This window comes from Molossus molossus, unplaced genomic scaffold (genome assembly GCF_014108415.1).
Source record: "Molossus molossus isolate mMolMol1 unplaced genomic scaffold, mMolMol1.p scaffold_m16_p_10, whole genome shotgun sequence".
In the NCBI taxonomy this organism is placed as follows: Eukaryota; Metazoa; Chordata; class Mammalia; order Chiroptera; family Molossidae; genus Molossus; species Molossus molossus.
In genome coordinates, this window is record NW_023425345.1 from 93,852,905 (window position 1) to 93,872,989 (window position 20,085).

Here is a 20,085-nt window from a genome sequence, read left to right on the forward strand (position 1 = left end):
GCTCCTGGTTGGTGTTCCTTGGCTTGTGGCTACATCACCCCAATCTCTGCCTCCATCTTAACATGGTCTTTCTTATGAGTATGTCTGTAACTGAATCTCTTTTCTCATACAAAGACTCTAGTCATTGACTTTAGAACTTGTCATAATCCAGTATGATCTCATCTTAACTTGGTTACATCTGCAAAGACCCTGTTTCCCAAATAAGGTCACATAAGTCTGTGGATATGAATTTTTTGGGGAACACTATTCAACCCATTATAGGTAATAACCCATTTTATTTTATTACTTTTATTTTTTATCCTCACTTGACACGTTTGCATTCATCTTCAGATAGAGCGAGAGGAATAGAGGGAAGAACAGAGAGAGAGAAACATCGACGCGAGAGAGACACATCGTCTGGCTGCCACCCACACAACCTCAACTGGGGCTGGGGATAAACTGCAACCGAAGTACATGCCCTTACCAGGAACTGAACCCTGGTCTCTCTGGACCGCCAGCTGACACTTTAACCACTGTGCCAAACCGGCCGGGGCGGTAATAACCTATTTTATAGTGGTACATTAACTTATATAGCCAATGCCTCATTGCTAGACATTTAGACTGTAATTTTTCCCATTATGAACATAATGGGGGCAGGGAATAATGCATCTAGTAGAACCTGTGTGATTCAGTTGGGTACCTTTTGGTACTCTCTTGCCCCATCTTAATTATGAATGGAAATGTGAGATGAATATAATTTTCAAGGGCCTCGGACCCTTAGGAATGGAAGTTTGGGTTGCCGTTGGATAAACCACTAAGATCTGCTGAGATGAAAACTGAGGGTGAGTGCAATTTAGAAGAGTAGAGGAGGTAGAAAATGAGTATTATTTGTGCTTTTCAGACGAACAGCAGCTGTGGTTTGTTCCAGAACCTGCCTTTTCTATGATTCCTGTCAAGAACAGAGGCCTATGAGAATCATGGAGAAACTGCTTCCTGTCCCCATGTGAAGTAATTATGTATTGCAAGGAATGGGCTGTGGTGGTCATGAAAATGTACTGTTCAGATCTCCTGTTGTGGAGACCATAATTGCCTCACATTCTCTACTGTATTGCCTTTGCACTTTTGTCAAAAATGAGTAGTGCAAATAAGTGTGATTCTATAATTACTTTCTAAGTTATAAAAGTAATTCATATTAAAACTTCAATTGGTATAGGAAAGAATAATGTAAAAACCCATCTTTCCCTATGATCTTGTATTCCTCTTTTTATAAATTTAAAAATGTATCTTGTATAACTTGTATTTCTTTTCTTATCAGTACATACAGATTTTCTTATTCTTTTTAATATCTGCACAGTATTCCCATAATTATATAGGTGATTACCAGAATCTTGTTATTTCAAAGATGTCTATAGTTTATTCTTACATAGTTTTTCCACTTGTGTGCAAATATATCAGATAAATGTCTAGAAATGTAATGACTGACATTTATTGAAACCTATTAAGTACAAGATATTTTATACTTACTGATTTGATCTTTTATCCATCCTTTGAAGAAGATATTATGTCTATTTCATAGATGAAAATACAGAAGCTCTGAAAGATTCACTTGTTGAAAGCTATACATTTAAATAGTGGAGCTCAGTCTGCCCAGGGCTTTCGTACTGGTCACTACATGACTAAACCTCAGGAGCACAGTAAGAGTTATTTCATAGAGTGCTTGTTAGGATGAAATGTATTTAAGATCTATTCATTGTATTTTTCTTACTGCAAATTTTTACACTTACTCTGTAGAAAAGATCAGGTCACATTTTAGGTTTCATACTTGAGCATAGTGTCACTAATATGCCTTAATACAAAGGGCAACATTATTAAGGAGGATAATCTAAAAACTACTATGTCCATGTATTCTGAGCACTGTTGTTTCATGATTTGGAACTGTATTTTTAACTTTTGACATTCTACTTCATTTGGGGAAGTCAAAAGATTTTATTGTTTTTAAAATAAACCTAATCCCTTTAAATGTTGATTATTTTGTATGTCAGAAAAAAACTTGCTTATAAGTATATATCAACAAAATGGAATTAATTTTAGTTTTCTTGATTTATTTATTTATATATTTTTATATATTTTTTAGTGATTTTAGAGAGAGAGGAAGGGAGAGAGAGAGAGAGAGAAACAGTGATGAGAGAGGACATCGATTGCTTGCCTCCTGCATGCCCTGGCTGGGGATTTGGCCCACAACTTGGGCATGTGTCCTGACCGGGAATCCAACCAGCGACCTCTTGATGCATGGGTTGATGCTCCACCACTGAGCCGCATCGGCCAGGCTTGACCTTTTTTTTTAAATCCTCACCCGAGGACATTTTTCCATATTTTGTTCAGATAGAGTGGAAAGGAGAGAGAGAGAGAGAGAAACATCAACGTGAAAGGGACACATCAAGTGGCTGCCACCCGCAATACCCAACCAGGGCCAGGGACAAACTGCAATGGAGGTACGTGCCCTTAGCGGGAACTGAACCCGGGTGTCTCTGGACCACAGGCCGATGCTCTAACCACTGAGAACCCATCCAGGGCGGGCTTGACTTTTTCTTTCTGAGAAACACCTGTGCCTTATGTTGATAGGGAAACCCAGTATTTTGAGACTTTCAGGCTGTTTTTGAGTTAAGAATGCTTTGATGAAAAGCGGAAAGCCCCACATAATTTTGTTATGAGAATGTGGAAATATGAGTTGTTGGTAGAACTGTGTTGTTCACAAACACCAAATTTAAGATAAACCAGATTTCTGGTAATGTCCTTGTGAGAGTTAGAGTTTAGGACATTTTTGTAAACATAAATCTGGGCAAACTTGAGATTTAAATACTGTGCTGATATTTTTTAGTATTTTTAGATTCATAGGATAAGAAAACTAATTTTAAGTACTTAATAAGTCTGTGGCTCTATAATATTAACAGATTGTTGAATAGAGGTTTTTCAGCACTGAGAGCAGGTTTGTGCCCATAGGCATATTTTCTGCTTATGATGGCTCTATTGTGTGAATTTTACATTTTTTTTTCTTAGAAGATGAAAGGCATTAGTTTGTTCTTATTGAGCTTATGCTGTCTTCTTGGAGTTAAGATTTAGCTACAGAATTTCCTATTTTTATTCATGTAAGAAGAACAGTTAATTAAAAAAAGAAAATTGAAACCTTGAGCATCCAGTAAGTTTCTTTATGCTTTTCAGGGCATAGTATTAGAGGTCAAAAATACGTAACAGTGTATATAGAGGGAGGTTGTCAATTTATGAAATTTGGTTATGGTTAAAAATGAAGTTTATTAAAATAAAGGAAATGATAAAAAATGTTTCATTATATTTATCTTATATTGCATTTAGTTGAAGTTTTCATAAATGAATGTCAAGATTATTACCACCTTCTGAATGGATAATGAACTATCTTAAATATTTTTACTGCATTTATGTTAATGTAGATTCAGCAAACATATATTGCATGCTTGATTTGTATTGGGCACTGTACGAGGTTTTGCAGATGAGACATTCCTTTGCCTTTAAAGTAATTAACCAGAACATAGTAAGTATGCTACTATTTTAAAAGCTCCTGGTTCCATAAGAGGGGCATCTAAATTAAGACTGAGGGAGTTAAGGGTTTGTGTAGGATTGTGACTATTAAACTTAATTTGGAAGAATGAGTAGTAATAGTTAGCTAGTTTTTGGGGAAGAGGACAGTCATGGAAGCAAGAGAGAGCATGGTATTTCAGTAAATTTTGGGTACTTGATCATAGTTGTCACATGCAAAGGGAAGTGGTTGAGAAGTAACCTGCCTAGAGGGATGTAGGCAGAGCCCAAATCATGAAAAATTTTATATGCACAGCTGAGGAATTTAGATTCTTATTTTGGGAAGCCATCAAAGGATGTATGTTGGTGTGTGCGATTATGTCATATTTAAATTTTATAGCAGTGGTCCTTAAACTTTTTTGTTCCAGCATCCCTTTACACTCTTAAAAATTAATGAAGACCCTAAATGGCTTTTGTTTATGAAGGCTATATCTATTACTATTTGCCATATTAGAAACTAAAACTGAGAAAATGTTTTTTTGTTTTTTTTGTGTGTGTTTTTTTTTAATCCTCACCCGAGGACATTTTTCCATTTTTTGTTCAGATAGAGTGGGAGGGAGAGAGAGAGAGAGAAACATCGATGTGCAAGGGACACATCGAGTGGCTGCCACCCACACGACCGACCAGGGCCAGGGACAAACTGCAACCGAGGTACGTGCCCTTAGCGGGAACCGAACCCGGGTCTCTCTGGACCGCAGGCCAACGCTCTAACCGCTGAGCCAAACCGGCTAGGGCGAGAAAATGTTTTTTTATCCTCACCCAAGGATATTTTTCTGTTTTTTATTCAGATAGAGCGGGAGGGAGGGGGAGAGAGAGAGAGAGAGAGAGAGACAGAGACAGAGAAACATCGATGTGAAAGGGACACATTGAGTGGCTGCCACCCGCACGACCCAACCAGGGCTGGGGACAAACTGCAACCAAAGTACATACCCTTAGCGGGAACCAAACCCAGGTCTCTCTGGACCGCAGGCCGACGGTCTAACTGCTGAGCCGCACTGGCCAGGGCAAAAATGAGAAAATTTTACTACATAAGTATACACAGGCAGACATTCCATTAGCTATCATTGAGATAATACCACATGTCCTGTAGCCTCTGGAAAATACTACTATACATTTGTGATAATGTATAGTGAAAAAGACAAGTAATGTCATAATATTATGAAAATATTTTTGCTCTTATGGACTTCCGGAAAAGTCCCTAGAGACTTCTGGGGGTTCCTGACCTACTTGGAGAATTTGTGTATCAGCAGATCATTCTGGCAGTGGTGTTGAGAAGTGTTTCGAATCTATAAAAGGAAACTCATTTTAAATTGTAATCCAGTATGCACATGTGTATACATATACAGACTTGAAACACGTTTTAGGATACAATACTGTATTAGTTATCTCTTGTTATGTAAAAAGTCACCTCAAAATTTACTGGATTAAGAAAACAAACATCTCACAGTTTTGATGAAGAGTGTTAGCTGAGTGGTTCTGGCTAAGGTATTTCATGAGGTTGCAGTCAAGATGTCAGCTGAGTCTTCAGTCGGGTTGAAGGATCCCTTTCCAAGCTATGTCACATGGCTGTTGGCCGGAGATCTAAGTTCCTCACTGTGTGGCTTGCTCTGTAAGGTAGCTTGAATATCCTTACAAACATGGTAGCTAGTTTCCCCCAAGCCAGTGGTCCAAGAAAGTAACTAAGACAGAAGGCCCACTGTCTTTTGTGATTTAGGCTTGGAAATGATACATCATCAGAAGTTGATCACTAAGTCTAGTCCACATTCAAAGAGAGAGAAAAATTTTGCGTCCCCTCTTGAAGGAAGTATTGTTACTGGTGAGAAGAGGTCCTTGTACCCACCTGTTGCTAATGAGAGTGGGCTTCTTGTGATATCCGAGAAAAGGAATTTTCAGAGACTCGCCCGGGAGGATGAGATACTGTAGAAAGATTTATTTCTGTGAAATCAAACCCCTAAGTTTCCAAGGTCCCTTTTCCCTCAGTCCCACCATAGAAGTTCCATTTTGTTTTCAGCAGAGCTGAAATCACAGCCAGTGTCCAGAATTTCATGTTGGGACACAATCTAATCCAGCATCAGACTAGCTTAGTTTGTGTTCCTAGTTGTAGTACACTGGTCCGTCACATGTGGACTTCGCATGGCTGGGGGCCGTTCCGGTGAATGCAAGAGAGCTAAGAGTGCAAGCTTCTTTGTCTAGGGGATTATGTATTCCCAAAGTTTCAGGGGCTTGCCTTGGCCCCAATTCTTCTAGCCAATGATTTCTATTCCCAGGTTTGAATGACAAGCACCTTCCCTGTTCACCCCGATTCACTGCGTATGCACCCATCTTCCCATTTGTCCAGTTCCTTCTACCAGTAATCACCGTGGTCCCCTGGGGAGTGCGAAATTACAGCTTCCTGGTAAAGCTGCCGAAATGATATGTCCATAATGTCTGGCCTCCCTTTTGCTCCTTTTCTATTATTAATAACTAGCTAATTACAGGATAATAGTATCAAAGAATTTATGTCTCCCATTAGGAGAGAGCAGGCTTACTTACTGCTTACTATAAAAGTGGTGGATTCACTAAGCTCAATGTTCCTCAGCTATGATGCAAACCCACTCCATATCTAGCATCTATTCTGGGTCCCTTTGTAACATCTGGTGGGACTTTGGAATAATAGGGAACCAATGCAAACTTGATGTTTGTACTGCTTGCTGTTCTGTGAGTAAAAAGTTCTTTGTCTCTGAGTCAGGACTTGTGTTCTGTTTCATAGGCAGAGGGAGAAGGTTTAAAATAATCACAACAGATACTAGATAGAGAGTTAACAAAATACTGGATAGAAAGCTAACTGAGGGACTTGTCGGACTCGGGGCAAATTGTTGGGCTCAAACTGAAAAGCTGCATGATTTTCTCCAACCAGGATTACAGGTGTGTAGTCAGTGAAAGTGTTTCTTTTGGATTAATCATGGGTTAGGGAGTTTGGAATGTGAAATTATTTTTAAATTAAACTTTTATGGTATAATTTATATACAATAAACTGAACATATTTAAAGTATATAGTTTGATGAATTTTGACATGTATATGCCTGTAAAAATATTACCCCAGTTAAAATAATGAACATTTTCATGATCTAAAAAGTTCTCTCCTACTCCTTTATTATCCACTCTACCCTCTTATCCCCATCCTCAGGCTTGCACTGGTTTGCTTTCTGTCATAATAGATTTTTTTTTTTTATCCTCACCTGAGGACATTTTTTCCCTTTTTTGCTCAGACAGAATGGGGGGAGGGGGAGAGAAACATTGATGCGAAAGGGACACATCGAGTGGCTGCCACCCGCACGACCAACCAGGGCCGGGGACAAACTGCAACCAAGGTATGTGCCCTTAGCAGGGACCGAACCCGGGTCTCCCTGGACCCCAGGCCGACGCTCTAACCGCTGAGCAAAACCGGCCAGGGCTGTCATAATAGATTTTAAATCAATGGAAAGATACTGAATAACTTTTTTTTTTTTAATTCTCACCTGAGGATATTTTTCTATTTATCAGATAGAGTGGGAGGGAGGGAGAGGAGAGAGAGAGAGAGAGAGAGAGAGAGAGAGAGAGAGAGACATCAACGTGAGAGGGACACATTGACTGCCTCCCGCATGCCCAACCAGAGCTGGGCATGAACTGCAACTGAGGTATGTGCCCTTGACTGGAATTGATCCAACGACCTATTGGTCTGTGGGCTGATGCTCTAACCACTGAACAAAACCATCCAGGGCACTTTTTTTTTTTTTGGTCAATTTTTTTTTTTTGGTCAGCCCTTCAGAGTACAAGAATTATTATTTTGTGATTGTGTTTCTGGCATATTGTTAAAAGAAATTCATTTATTTTGAACACTGTCTTTCCTGAAGCTTTTAAGATTAAAAAGCCAGTTTGAGCCCTGGCTGGGTTGTTCAGTCAGTTGAAGCATCAACCTGTATCACCAAAAGCTTGAGGGTATGATTCCCAATCAGTGCACATATCCAGGTTGTGGGTTTGATCCCTGGCTGGGGCACATATAGGAGGCAACCCATCAATGTTTCTCCTTCTCTCTTTCTCTCCCTAAAAATCAAAACATATCCTTGGGTGAGGATTAAAAATATAAAAGCCAGTTTGAGGGCTTTAGACAGAGCTAGTGAATTTCCTTCTTTTGTTTTATAAATGAATGTAGTTCTGATAATAACAAAGACTCTACATGCATATGCTATTTTGGGTCTGAAAATGACTTGAACATCAGAATGCACCTGTTAATGTTGAAAACTTGTGAATTTTTGTTATTGGATCTTAGCCTATTCAGTGTGATTTAGTTACTTGACTACATGAAAATACAGTTCTTCACAAAGCACACTTGGGAATTTTTAAATTGAGTGTGGCAGCTTAAAATTCTGATGGCGTGGTAGTTCAGGCTGAATTACTATTCCTTATTTTGTTGGTTTTACTTATTTTGGCCTTTTGTACACCATGTTTTATTTTTTAAATTTATTGTATTTATTTTTTATCCTCATCCAAGGATAGGTTTATTTATTTGGGAGGGAGAGATTGAGAGAGAGAGAGATAAACAGTGATTGAGAACATCGATTTGTTGTCTCCTGCATGAGCCTGACGGGCTGACAATTGAACCTGTAACCCAGGTACGTGCCCTTGACTGGGAATCGAACCCTAGGTCATTTGTGTGCGGGCCTATGCTCTAACCGTGGAACCACACTAGCTAGAGCATCGGGTAGCATTTTCAATCAAGAAATACCAATAAGATCAATTCTACACAACAATGGATTTTTGGAAGTATTATTTAATATGTTGAAATCTGTTACTTGACCTAAGCCTATTCTTTGGTAGAATGATATTAGGAAACTACAGAAATCTAGTTTATCTTAGACAGAAATGTGGAAAGTAAGATATCTATGATATGGATTTTTAAATTATTATTATTATTTTTAATCCTCACCCAAGGACATTTTTCCATTTTTTTTGTTCAGATAGAGTGGGAGGGAGAGAGAGGAAGGAAGAGAGAGAAACATTTACATGAAAGGGACACACTGAGTGGCTGCCTCCCGCACGACCCAACCAGGGCTGGGGACAAACTGTAATGGAGGTACGTGCCCTTAGCGGGAACCGAACCCGGGTCTCTTGGACCGCAGGCCGACGCTCTAACCACTGAGCCAAACTGGCCAGGGCTAAAATTTGTTTTAATTATACTTGTAGAATATGAATATCTTTTTCTTTTTTTTTTTTTTAAATCCTTGCCCAAGGATATTTTTCCATTTATCTTTGGGTGGAGTGGGAGGGAGGGAGGGAAAGGGAGAGAGAAAAACATCAATGTGAGAGGGACACATCAGTTGGTTGCCTCCTGCACAACCCCAACCAGGGCCAGGGACCGAACTGCAACCGAGGTATGTGCCCTTGACCGGAATTGAACCCATGACTCTGGTCCACAGGCCAATGCTCTAACCGCTGAGCCAAACTAACCAGGGCTGTATTTTCCTTTTCTTTGCAATTTTCATTAATTTTTTTTTGTTACAGATGTTTCTCCCTTTCTCTCCCTAGATACCCTCCTATATTTTCCTTTTTTAAAAATTAAAGCTTTTTTGTAGTATGAGTATAAAAATTTACATGTGAAGCTAAAACCTCCACAGATATTCTCCCTTCCCCCAAACTCCTCTTACAATATGTTCCCTTCCCCTCTAATCATTGCTCTTTCAAATTTGGCATTTTTCATGTAGGAATTCTTTATATATTTTGTATACAGATTTTTTATACATATGTCAGATATATTTTTCACCTAGTTTTTGGTTTGCCTTTGAATTTTGCTTGTAATTTTTTTTTTGGTATAATATTTTGTCATTTTGACATAATTAAATGTATTACTTCTTTTTTTTAATGCTTTTTGCTTTTGGCTTCTTATTTAAGAAGCCCTACCATAACTCTAGTTCACAGGATATTAAGTTTTCTTCTGACACTTTTAATAGTTTTCGAATTTATATTTTTAATGTACATAGAATTTTTTTCTGTGTACTGTGTGAAGTAGTGTGATTTATTTTTTTTCGAAGAGTACTAGTTCATACTCCATTATGGAATGATTTGGGTTTAGCGTATACTAAACTCACATATAATTTAGCATATTTCTGGGCCAGTACTATACATTTTAAATTTATATAGCTTTAAAAGTCTATAAGTGCTTATGGGAAATCCTGGGGGGTCAGATGTAATTTTGGAGTCTAGATTTTTTTCCCAGTAGAACTCAGTAGGCATTAGGCAGTATCCTATAATCCTACATTTTATAAGTGATATACATAAAAATAATAAGCCCTGGCCAGTTTGGCTCAGCAGTTAGAGTGTTGGCCTGCGGTCCAGAGAGACCCAGGTTCGGTTCCGCTAAGGGCGCGTACCTGGGTTGCAGTTTGTCCCCAACCCTGGTTGGTTGTGCGGGTGGCAGCCACTCGATGTGTCCCTTTCACGTCAATGTTTCTCTTTCTCTCTCTCTTCCTCTCCCTTCCTCCCATTTTATCTGAATAAAAAATGGAAAAATGACCTCGGGTGAGGATAAAAAAAAAGAATAAGTGACCTTAGATCAGGTTAGGTTTTGCTGCTAAGAGAATTAAAAAGAAAAAAAACAACAACCTATTTTCAGATCTTTTTGGAGTTTTGGGTTGCAAATAAAGGATTGTGGACCTGTAATTTATCCTGCTATTTAAGGGCCATATTCCGTCTTTGTTTTTTTATTTCATGTTGTTTTGGTTATTCTTGTACCTTTATTTTCTATTTGAATTTTAGAGTCAACTTGTTATGTGAAGAATCCTGTAGAGATTTTCATTGGGATTTGAAATAGTTGGGGAAGAACTGACTACCTTTGACTACCTTTACAGTGTTTTATGTTATCCATGAACGTGGATATCTTTCCTTTGGTTCAGGGGTTCTTTCAGTAATGTTTTGTAATTCAAAATATACATGCATATTTTTATGATATAAATTTATATCAAATTGTTTTTATGGTTGCTATTGTGGATGGACTTTTATTTTTTTATCCTCACCTGAAGACATTTTTCCATTTTTGTTCAGATAGAGTAGGAGGGAGAGAGAGGAAGAGAGAGACAGTGAAACATTGATGTGAAAGGGACGCATCGAGTGGCTGCCTCCTGCACGACCCCAACCAGGGCCGGGGACTAATCGCAACCAAGGTACATGCCCTTGACTGGAATAGAACCTGTGACTCATTGGTCTGCGGGCCCATACTCTAACCGCTGAGCCAAATCGGCCAGGGCTTGTGAATGGACTTTTAAAAATTGCATTTTGTAATTGTTATTACTGATGTGCAGGAAAGTATTGCTATTGATCTTTTATTTAACAAATTTATTGAGTTTTATTATTAGTTCTAATAACTATTCATTTTATAGCCTTGAGTTTTCCAATTAGAAAATGATATATTCAAACAGTTTTATCTTTTCCTTGCCAATCACTTTTTCTTTTCCATTTTCATGGTATGGTTTCAGTATTCAGTTTTTAAACGTGAAATATTTTTAGAATAATGTTTACTATGAAATAAGTTGTCCTGTAAACAAATTTTAAATGCATGAGTAAATAGAAGATAGAAGGGAGCTCTTCCTCAAGTGAGGGTAATGAAAAGTTTCTCAGAAGGGAAATGGTTATTAGAGGATTTACTGTGTGATCTTTTCATTGCAGATATGGTGTAAGATATTTCTTCAACACTGGACAGCTGAGGACCTGTTATTTCTGATTAGCCTTAAGCAAACTTACAGCCATAAAGAAACCTCACGGAGTTCCATATTTTGTTTTCTGCTTTATACCTTTCCTGGTATCTAAATTCATCTTGCAGCCATGTATGGAAGTGCTCGCTCAGTTGGGAAGGTGGAACCAAGCAACCAGAGCCCTGGGCGTTCACCTAGGCTTCCACGTTCCCCTCGCTTGGGTCATCGTCGAACCAATAGCACAGGAGGGAGTTCTGGAAGCAGTGTTGGAGGTGGCAGTGGGAAAACCCTTTCAATGGAGAATATCCAGTCCTTAAATGCTGCCTATGCCACATCTGGCCCTATGTACCTAAGTGACCATGAAAATGTAGGTTCAGAGACACCTAAAAGCACCATGACACTTGGCCGTTCTGGGGGACGTCTGCCTTACGGTGTTAGGATGACTGCTATGGGCAGTAGTCCCAATATAGCTAGCAGTGGGGTTGCTAGTGACACCATAGCATTTGGAGAGCATCACCTCCCTCCTGTGAGTATGGCATCTACTGTTCCTCACTCTCTCCGTCAGGCAAGAGATAACACAATCATGGATCTGCAGACACAGCTGAAGGAAGTATTAAGGGAAAATGATCTCTTGCGGAAGGATGTGGAAGTAAAAGAGAGCAAATTAAGTTCTTCAATGAATAGCATCAAGACTTTCTGGAGCCCGGAACTGAAGAAAGAGCGAGCCCTCAGAAAAGATGAAGCTTCCAAAATTACTGTGTGGAAGGAACAGTATAGAGTTGTGCAGGAGGAAAACCAGGTTAGTTTTATGTTTACTTTTACTAGTCTGACTTCATTTGTATAAGTGAAATGAGCCATTTCCTTTTTCTTTGTTAGGTTTTTTCTTTCTTGGTTCATTTGTCGTCCTGATTACTATTTAATTTAGTATTTTCTGTCCTCTGTTTCTTCGCCTTTTCCAGATTTGGTCCTGTGCTTTGATTTTTGTTGTTGTTGCCATGTCCTCTGAGCAACAGTGAGGAACAGCTCTTTCTGGGGACATTCATGATCGTCTAACTTCAGGATGCTTATGTAACTTTTAAAAATCTTTCTTTTTTTTAGCTCTTTAACAAATTTAAGGTGGAAGAAAAGCAACTTGGTATGATTGGTTGCTTCTAGAAAATAAATGAGATAATTAGGCGTAATTATGGGCTTTGCAGTTTAAGAGCTAAATGCTATCTTATTAGATATATGAAACGTTCATTTATTATTTTTCTGTCCTCTTCCAGGTTATAGTTGATATTTTGGCCATAGCCATGTTGCATTTAGTGACATGACTACAAAGATGTAGACAAATCATAATGAATCTGCAGCAGTTAAAATCTTGATTATGCTTTATGTTTAAAACATTTTTAGAACTTTTCTTAAACTTGCAAGTTTGAATTATTTGTCTTCTTAAACAAATTCTCCTATACTCTTAAAGGAGAATTTAGTAGCTACCTTATTGTTGGTATTAGACTTTATTTTTGGGTTAAATTAATAAAAATCATGAAGAAAGTAATAAACTTATTTGGATTTCTGCAGCGCTCTTGAATGATACTAAGAAGTGAAGAAGGAATTATGTCTCTGATGAAGTAAATCTAATTTAAGACTTCTTTTGACTGTTTTACTATTCTATTAATAATACTCAGCTCAGGCATTCAGATCTACTGCTTTGGTTACTTGAAGAAGATATCTAGTTAGTTTGTTTTGTATGTTAAAGCCCCAGACTTTTTCAGTAATAAAATGGCTTTTTTTTTTTTTTTGTAACTAAAGATCATTTATTTGTTTTACATGACTTTATCTTAGGACATAATTAAACTGTATTACCACCCCCCACCCAAACTTGAAGAAGGGTTAGTACAGTGAATGTTATAAAGTAGATATGAACAGTTTTTAAACGATTGGAACCAACATTAACTTGACAAAGAAAAACTTCCTTCTAAATCATAATAATGTTTAAGTAAAAAGAAAAAAAAGGGGGTGATGGAAGTTCAGATTGAGCAAGATCCTCACATTTCATCTAACACATTCAATCCTGGCTAGAATGTACCAAAATGGAAACAGGATTACTATAATACAAAACTTCCACTACAGATCGCTGTACACACCTGTGTTCCAAGCCCACCCCCAACCCCCAGTGCTTCCAACACAACTATTTCCCAGCCTGTTGGGCCTGCCGACAAAGGAGCACGTAGATCTTCTCTTTAATCCAATCTTTGTTATAAGGCTGGTATGTCTGGGTATCAGCTCGGTAAACAAGACAGCTGAGGTCTGCCAGATCATCAATAAAATCAAACAATTGGCTGATATCATATGTAATAGAGGGACTGTTGGGATTCATTCTCTTCAGATGTTCTTCATACATTTTATAAATGTCTTCCATGCATTCATTCACTGATTCATAGTCAGCATAAGTTCTGCCTTCTGGCCTCTTGGTAGGCTGTACCAGTAAAATGGTGAGACATCGCGCCAAACTCTTTTGCTGCAGCCGCCGCCGACCCACCACCAAACACAAGCTCAAATGGCTTTTTTTTAATCATAAAAATAATACAGAAAAACATAGATAAGAAAGCAAATTTTACCCCAGATCTTCCCATCTATAACTTTGCTACTCCACTGTTAACATTTTGTTATTTCTCCCTATTGAACTATCTCTGTGCATTCACACATACAAATTTTACATGAATGGGATATTGTAGGTGTTACGTTTTGACTTAAAAAAATTTTTTTATTGATTTTTTTTTAGAGAGAGGGAAAGAGGGAGAGAGAAACATCGATGTGAGAGAGAAACATTGATCAACACCCCCTACTGGGATTGAGCCTGCAACATGGGCATGTGCCCTAACTTGGAATGGAATTGGACCCTCTCAGTTCATGGGATGACGCTCAATCCACTGAGCCACATCTGCTGGACTTGACCTTTTATTAGCCAACATTTCTACTGTATATTAAAGTCTTATGATATATATTTAAATAATTATTTTAATGCCTATATACTGTTGTGTCTGTACTAGTTAATTTACCTAACATCACAGAGTTAAAAATCTTATATTTATTTGATGGTATAATATGACTTAAAAACTAAACCTTGAGCCCTGGCCGGTTCTGCGGTCCTGAGAGACCCGGGTTCGGTTCCCGCTAAGGGCGCGTACCTCGGTTGCAGTTTGTCCCTGGCCCTGGTCGGTCGTGCGGGTGGCAGCCACTCGATGTGTTCCTTTCACATCGATGTTTCTCTCTCTCTCTCTGTTCCTCTCTCTCCCTCCCACTCTACCTGAACAAAAAAATGGGAAAATGTCCTCGGGTGAGGGAAAAAAAAACTAAACCTTGAATTCATTTGAATAAGAGAGTTCAAGTAATTAGAAATTATGATAATTTTATTCTTTCTCAGATATAATTTCAAACCGCTTTGCTTTTACTTTTTTAAAATTAAGTATAATTAACATACAAAATGCTTTTACTTTTTAACCAGTGACTAAATTTAATTTGTTACTACACAGAATCTGAAAGTTTTATTGTACTTAAATCTCCAAGTCTCCTAAGAGGAAAAGTATTCCTTTAAAAAGTATTCCTCAAGCCTGGCCCCTGTTGCTCAGTGGTTGAGCATCAACCCATGCACCAAGAGATTGCTAGATTGATTCCTGGTCAGGGCACATGCCCAGGTTGTGGGCCTGATCCCCAGTGGGGGGCATGAGGGAGGTGGCCAGTTGATGTTCTCTCTCATCTATGTTTCTATCTCTCTCTCCCTCTCCCTCTAAAAATTAGTAAAGAAAAAAAAAAAAAGTATTCTTCAGGCCTGGCCAGTGTGACACAGTGGTTGAGTATCAACCCATGCACCAAGAGCTTGCTGGTTCGATTCCTGATCATGGCACATGCCCAGGTTGTGGGCCCAATCTCCAGTGCGGGTCATGCAGGAGGTGGCCAATCAATGTTCTCTCTCACTCTCCCTTCCTCTGTCTCTAAAGTCAGTAAAGGAAAAAAAAAAAAATTAAAGTCTTGAAGACTGAAACTCAAAGTATTTCCTGAGGAATACTTTTTTCTAAAAATATTTTTTCTTTATTGATTTTAGAGAGAGTAGGAAGGAAGAGGGAGAGAGAGAGAGAAACATCAATGAGAGAAAACATCGACTGGCTGCCTCCTGCATGCTTAATTTAGTCTTGTGGTAAAGTATCAATGTACCATGGGTCTTAGAAACTAGATCTGTATTCCTGGGGTGGATATTAGGTTCTTTTAATTTTGTAAAAATGAGACTGATAAATTTGGAGTATGTTCTGGTGGCAAATCAGTGCTCAGATATGAGGTACTTTATTTAGATAGTTAAGCATCATAGTGCATCATACTTAAATATTATCCAATCTCAAATGTATTGTTAATATAAAAATCACAGTTTATTTCCATAGACTCAAAAAGTGAGCTATAACTTATAAATATTGTGTAAAGTTATACATGAATAAACACTTTCCTTTAAAAGTTTTACCTTTTAGCCCTGGCCGGTTTGGCTCAGCGGTTAGAGCGTCGGCCTGCGGTCTGGAGAGACCCGGGTTCGGTTCTCGCTAGGGGCACGTACCTCGGTTGCAGTTTGTCCCCGGCCCTGGTTGGTCGTGCGGGTGGCGGCCACTCGATGTGTCCCTTCACGTCGATGTTTCTCTCTCTCTCTCTCCCTTCCTCTCTCTCCCTCCCACTCTATCTGTACAAAAATGGAAAAATATCCTCGGGTGAGGATAAAAAAAAAATCTTAAAAAAAAAAAAAATAAATAAATAAAAGTTTTACCTTTTAATAATAGATTGTGTGTGTGTGTAAATATAAATATAATGTGTACACATGTGTGTATATAAATGTGTGTGCGTGTGCGTGTATACATATAAATAAAATTAAAAGTGGATTTTGGTAGAAGTTGAATTGAGGTTATTGGATCTGTCACTGAATTAGCTAGCTTTCACCTAGATAGTTTTTATTATTAAGCAACTTGGAAATGTCTGCTTGAATGAGGAAAAAATTATTAGCATATTTCTTTATTTTAAAAAAATTTAAGGCAGCTAATTATGTCCACACTTTAAAAGCTGTGTGGATAAAAGGCAACAACAATTTCTTTCCTAATATTCATGCTACATACAAAGGCAAATATTTGAATCTTCTTAAAAGACTGTAATATGGACTCAGCACTTCAGTCCTGTGAAGTGAAACAGCCCATAGGACTATGGTGCCAAAAAAACCATATGCGCTGAAGGAGGGTGAACACTGCCTTATTTAGATTCCGCCCCTTGCCCTAATTAAAACCAAGGTTGGCAGGAATATAGTCTTCCTGCACCCACTATAATTATCACACAATCCTAAAATTGTACATCTTTGGTCCAAAAATTGAAGGGTGCAATTTTAAAGTAAAGTGAAACACTGCAGTGAGATATGGAGAACTGAGAACACTAATTAATAGATTATAGTGAGCCAGCAGTGGGCCCTAATTAAACTCTGCATTCATTATACCCTCTATAGTCCTCAAGGTCAGACATTTTCCACTTTACAAAGAAGATTGGTTTAATAGAATTTATAATAATTAAACAAATTTCCCCATTTCAGTTTGAGACTGGGGACTTAGATGCATTCTAATTGTTTAATCTGCTTGGGCCTCAGAGGTCTTGGTCTAGAATCCTATCAAATGTAAAAATATGTTTATTAGAATTGCCTAATGTGTATGGTTCATTATTATGGAGTCCTTTAGGAAGGTTGTTTCTAAAATAAATACCCAACTGTTTTTATGTCTCGTACTCCTTTTGTTACTGAACTTTCAGATATTGGTGGTTGGAGAGATGGAACAAAATAGGTTTTAACAGGAAAGGTCTTTTTTTTTTTTTTTTAAATTGACAAGAAAAAGGCTTTTAGTATATGTTTGCTTGATGAAGAATAAAAATCCAGCTGTGAGCTTGCTAGAATGGCGAAGCTAAGGCTTTAGATGACCTATATTTTTATTTTAACCAACATCTAACAAGATATTGTCATACTTATCTTTTTCTTATTATGCCTTGTAATATTTTTATATGTTGAGTTTATTTGGAAGCTTGTTTTAAAAATAATTATTTTAAAGCACTTTCATTGACATTTTGTGTGGTCAAAAAGCATTCTGTTTAATATTAGTGTGTCAAGTGAGTTTAATGTTTTGCTTTGTGTATTTTTTTTTTCTTTTCCTTTTTGGAGTCTGATTTTATTCAGGATTCAGATTTTTTAATTTTGGTTTTATTTATTTCGGGATCATATAAAGATAATTTTAAGTTCAGAAATATAAAAAGATAAACTTACCCTGTGTGAATCTTTGTTTTGTCATTTGTTCTCACTATTAACATTTTTATACTATAATTTTAGGTTGTAACTTGGTTTGTCACATGGTAAAGCCATTATTATTTGGATTTAAACAAGCTTTTTCATGAGGTTGCTAATTGTTTCAATGTCTTTTAAAGTCTGATCTTAAAATCTGGGATCTATGTCTTGGACTGTTTAACTTTTCTGTTTGATAAGTCTGATTTAACATAGAGATGAATTATGAATGGTTATTCAGAATATTGTGAATAAATCAGTAGCCTTGTTTATTTTTCAGATAGATTTTATCTTTTTTGGTGTTTCAGATATGGGATATGTTAAAGGCACTATACAGAATGCCCTGAGAGCCCTGGCCGGTTTGGCTCAGCGGTTAGAGCGTCGGCCTGCGGTACAGACAGAATGCCCTGAGAAAATTAAATCAGATGATGTAAAATGGATATGTTCCTTTTGGGGATAAAGTAGATATATTCCTTTTGGGGAGTTATCAATCACTTTGAGAAGCAAAATTTATTCACATGTGTAACTTACAGAAATTTAAGCTACCCATCTATTGGATCTTGTCATATATGCAGCCTATATAAATGGTTTTGGAAATTGGCTTCTTGTAGAGTTGGTAAGCTTGCTTATCTGAAATGTAATAGAGTACTATGAAAAATGATTCAATGAATTTAGTAAAAGATGCACAAATACATGAGAAGGCTTATTTGTGAGGAAATAAGAGGACTGCAGTCTTTTTTTGTGTGTGGGGGGGTCTCCTCTCGATTCTTGCATTTCACAGTACAATCTAGTGTGTGGTTTCATCCCAATGAAATAAAATTGTTTTTAGGGATTTGCTGACTTTGCAGATAGCAGCTTAAATATCAGTTGGGAAACCCACTTTTTAGTCTCTTGTGCAAAAGAAGCCAGGATATGAACTTAATTTTTAGTTACATTAATATTGAACAAGGGCAGTCATAGTTCCATTTTATTTTTTATAATCTTGCCGCTTTGGAACTTGACATTATGTTATGGTGCTTTATTTGCCCAGAAGAGTATTTGAGGGGCATAGGAACCATGCTTTATAACAAATGGTTGAGGACAGTAAAGAAGACAAAATGTGTGACGTTTTATTTATACTGTGTGTTTTTGATAGGCAGCCATATAGAAGGAATTTTTTTCTCTTTTCTGTTTGGTATTTTCTTTGGAAGGCTAACACTGGAAAAATGAGTGCAAGTAACTGTATTAGGAGTTTAGATTTTGACTCCATGGAGGAATATATTTTCTAACAAAACTACATCTATTTGATGGTAGAGTCAATTTCACAAAGTAGTCCTTGACCATTACTAGAGTGGTTATTGGGAGGCCAGATTGCCTCTGACAACTATGTGAGTGCTCTGAGTCTTGAATGCCTGAAATGGTATGGAGTAAAGTGATACTTCATGGAGAACCATTTAGAGTTTCCCACCATTCTTCCCACTCCTTTTTATCCTTCCATCCTTTGCTTCTTCCCTCCCTCTTTCCCTTTATGACAACTTTATTAAGATATAATTTAGTTTGTCTTTTAAAAGGTAATTTTTTTCTTAATTTGACTTATTTGAAGAAGAAGTTGAAGAAAGTAATAGGAAGTTGCTGTGGAAATTCTTGAAGAAGGGAATGAATGACAAAAACAATAAATAGGAGCAGCTTTTAATGCTGTCAGCAGAGTGGATTGAAGGAAGGAAGGCAGGGAAAACAAATGAGTTTGTTGCACAAGGCTTGGATTAATTTGGGTACTAGGAATGGAGAAGAAGGCATACATCCATGAGATATTTTTGTGAGATATATGGATTTGGACTATGATGACAGGAGAGAATATTACAATGAACCATGGGGAAGTGTTTTTTGCTATTGATGAAAAATTGATAGAAATTAGAAAGTGGAATTAGATTTAAAGTAACAAATGATTATAGTTTTAATTATTTGATTAGAAATTTTTCATAACAATTTGGAAATAAGAGACAAGTTAACTGTGATCTTAGGTATGTGCAAATGGATGCTGTTATATGTATGTTTGTTAATGTTGGAAAATGTAGTGATCTAGTTGACTCAGTATCACAAGCTACATATATGTCTCTACTTGTGGGAATAAGGAGTAGAGAGGAAGCGAGAAACCGTTAAATGGTACATGATTTATATGTATTTTCTTATCCAGCTATTTTTGTGTTTTGGGCTTCTATCTTTGTTGTGGTATTTTTCTTTGAAGACAGATAACTTGAATGATTCTCTCAGTTCCTGAAAGTCACTATTCATGAAAGATGATCAGTAATGGTTTAGCCCAGCCAATGTGGCTGAGTGGATTGAGCAGGGTTCCATGCACCAAGAGGTCACTGGTTAGATTTCTGGTCAGGACACATGCCCAGGTTGCGGGCTCAACCCCCAGTAGGGGGCGTGTAGGAGGCAGCCTATTGGTGTTCTCTTGTTAATGTTTCTCTCTCTCTCTCTCAAAAAAAA

At 37.5% G+C, this 20,085-nt stretch overlaps 2 protein-coding genes across 2 annotated transcripts in view; one reads left to right on the forward strand and one right to left on the reverse strand.

Annotated features, from left to right (window-relative positions):
• The first annotated feature begins 885 nt into the window (after positions 1 to 885).
• The window catches only part of ERC1 (ELKS/RAB6-interacting/CAST family member 1), a 489,747-nt gene continuing 470,547 nt past the window's right edge, over positions 886 to 20,085 (forward strand). Inside the window, exons 1-2 of the mRNA XM_036251762.1 lie at positions 886 to 987; positions 11,266 to 12,090. Of these exons, the coding sequence (XP_036107655.1) occupies positions 11,422 to 12,090 (669 nt within the window). The 5' untranslated portion in view covers positions 886 to 987; positions 11,266 to 11,421. The remainder of the gene's footprint in view (positions 988 to 11,265; positions 12,091 to 20,085) is intronic.
• On the reverse strand, positions 13,318 to 17,642 carry LOC118623239 (enhancer of rudimentary homolog). The gene is made up of 2 exons (XM_036250741.1): positions 17,599 to 17,642; positions 13,318 to 13,834 (listed from the first exon to the last, which is right to left on the reverse strand). Exons 1-2 carry the CDS (start codon positions 17,640 to 17,642, stop codon positions 13,462 to 13,464), a joined length of 417 nt encoding a protein of 138 aa, XP_036106634.1. The 3' UTR covers positions 13,318 to 13,461.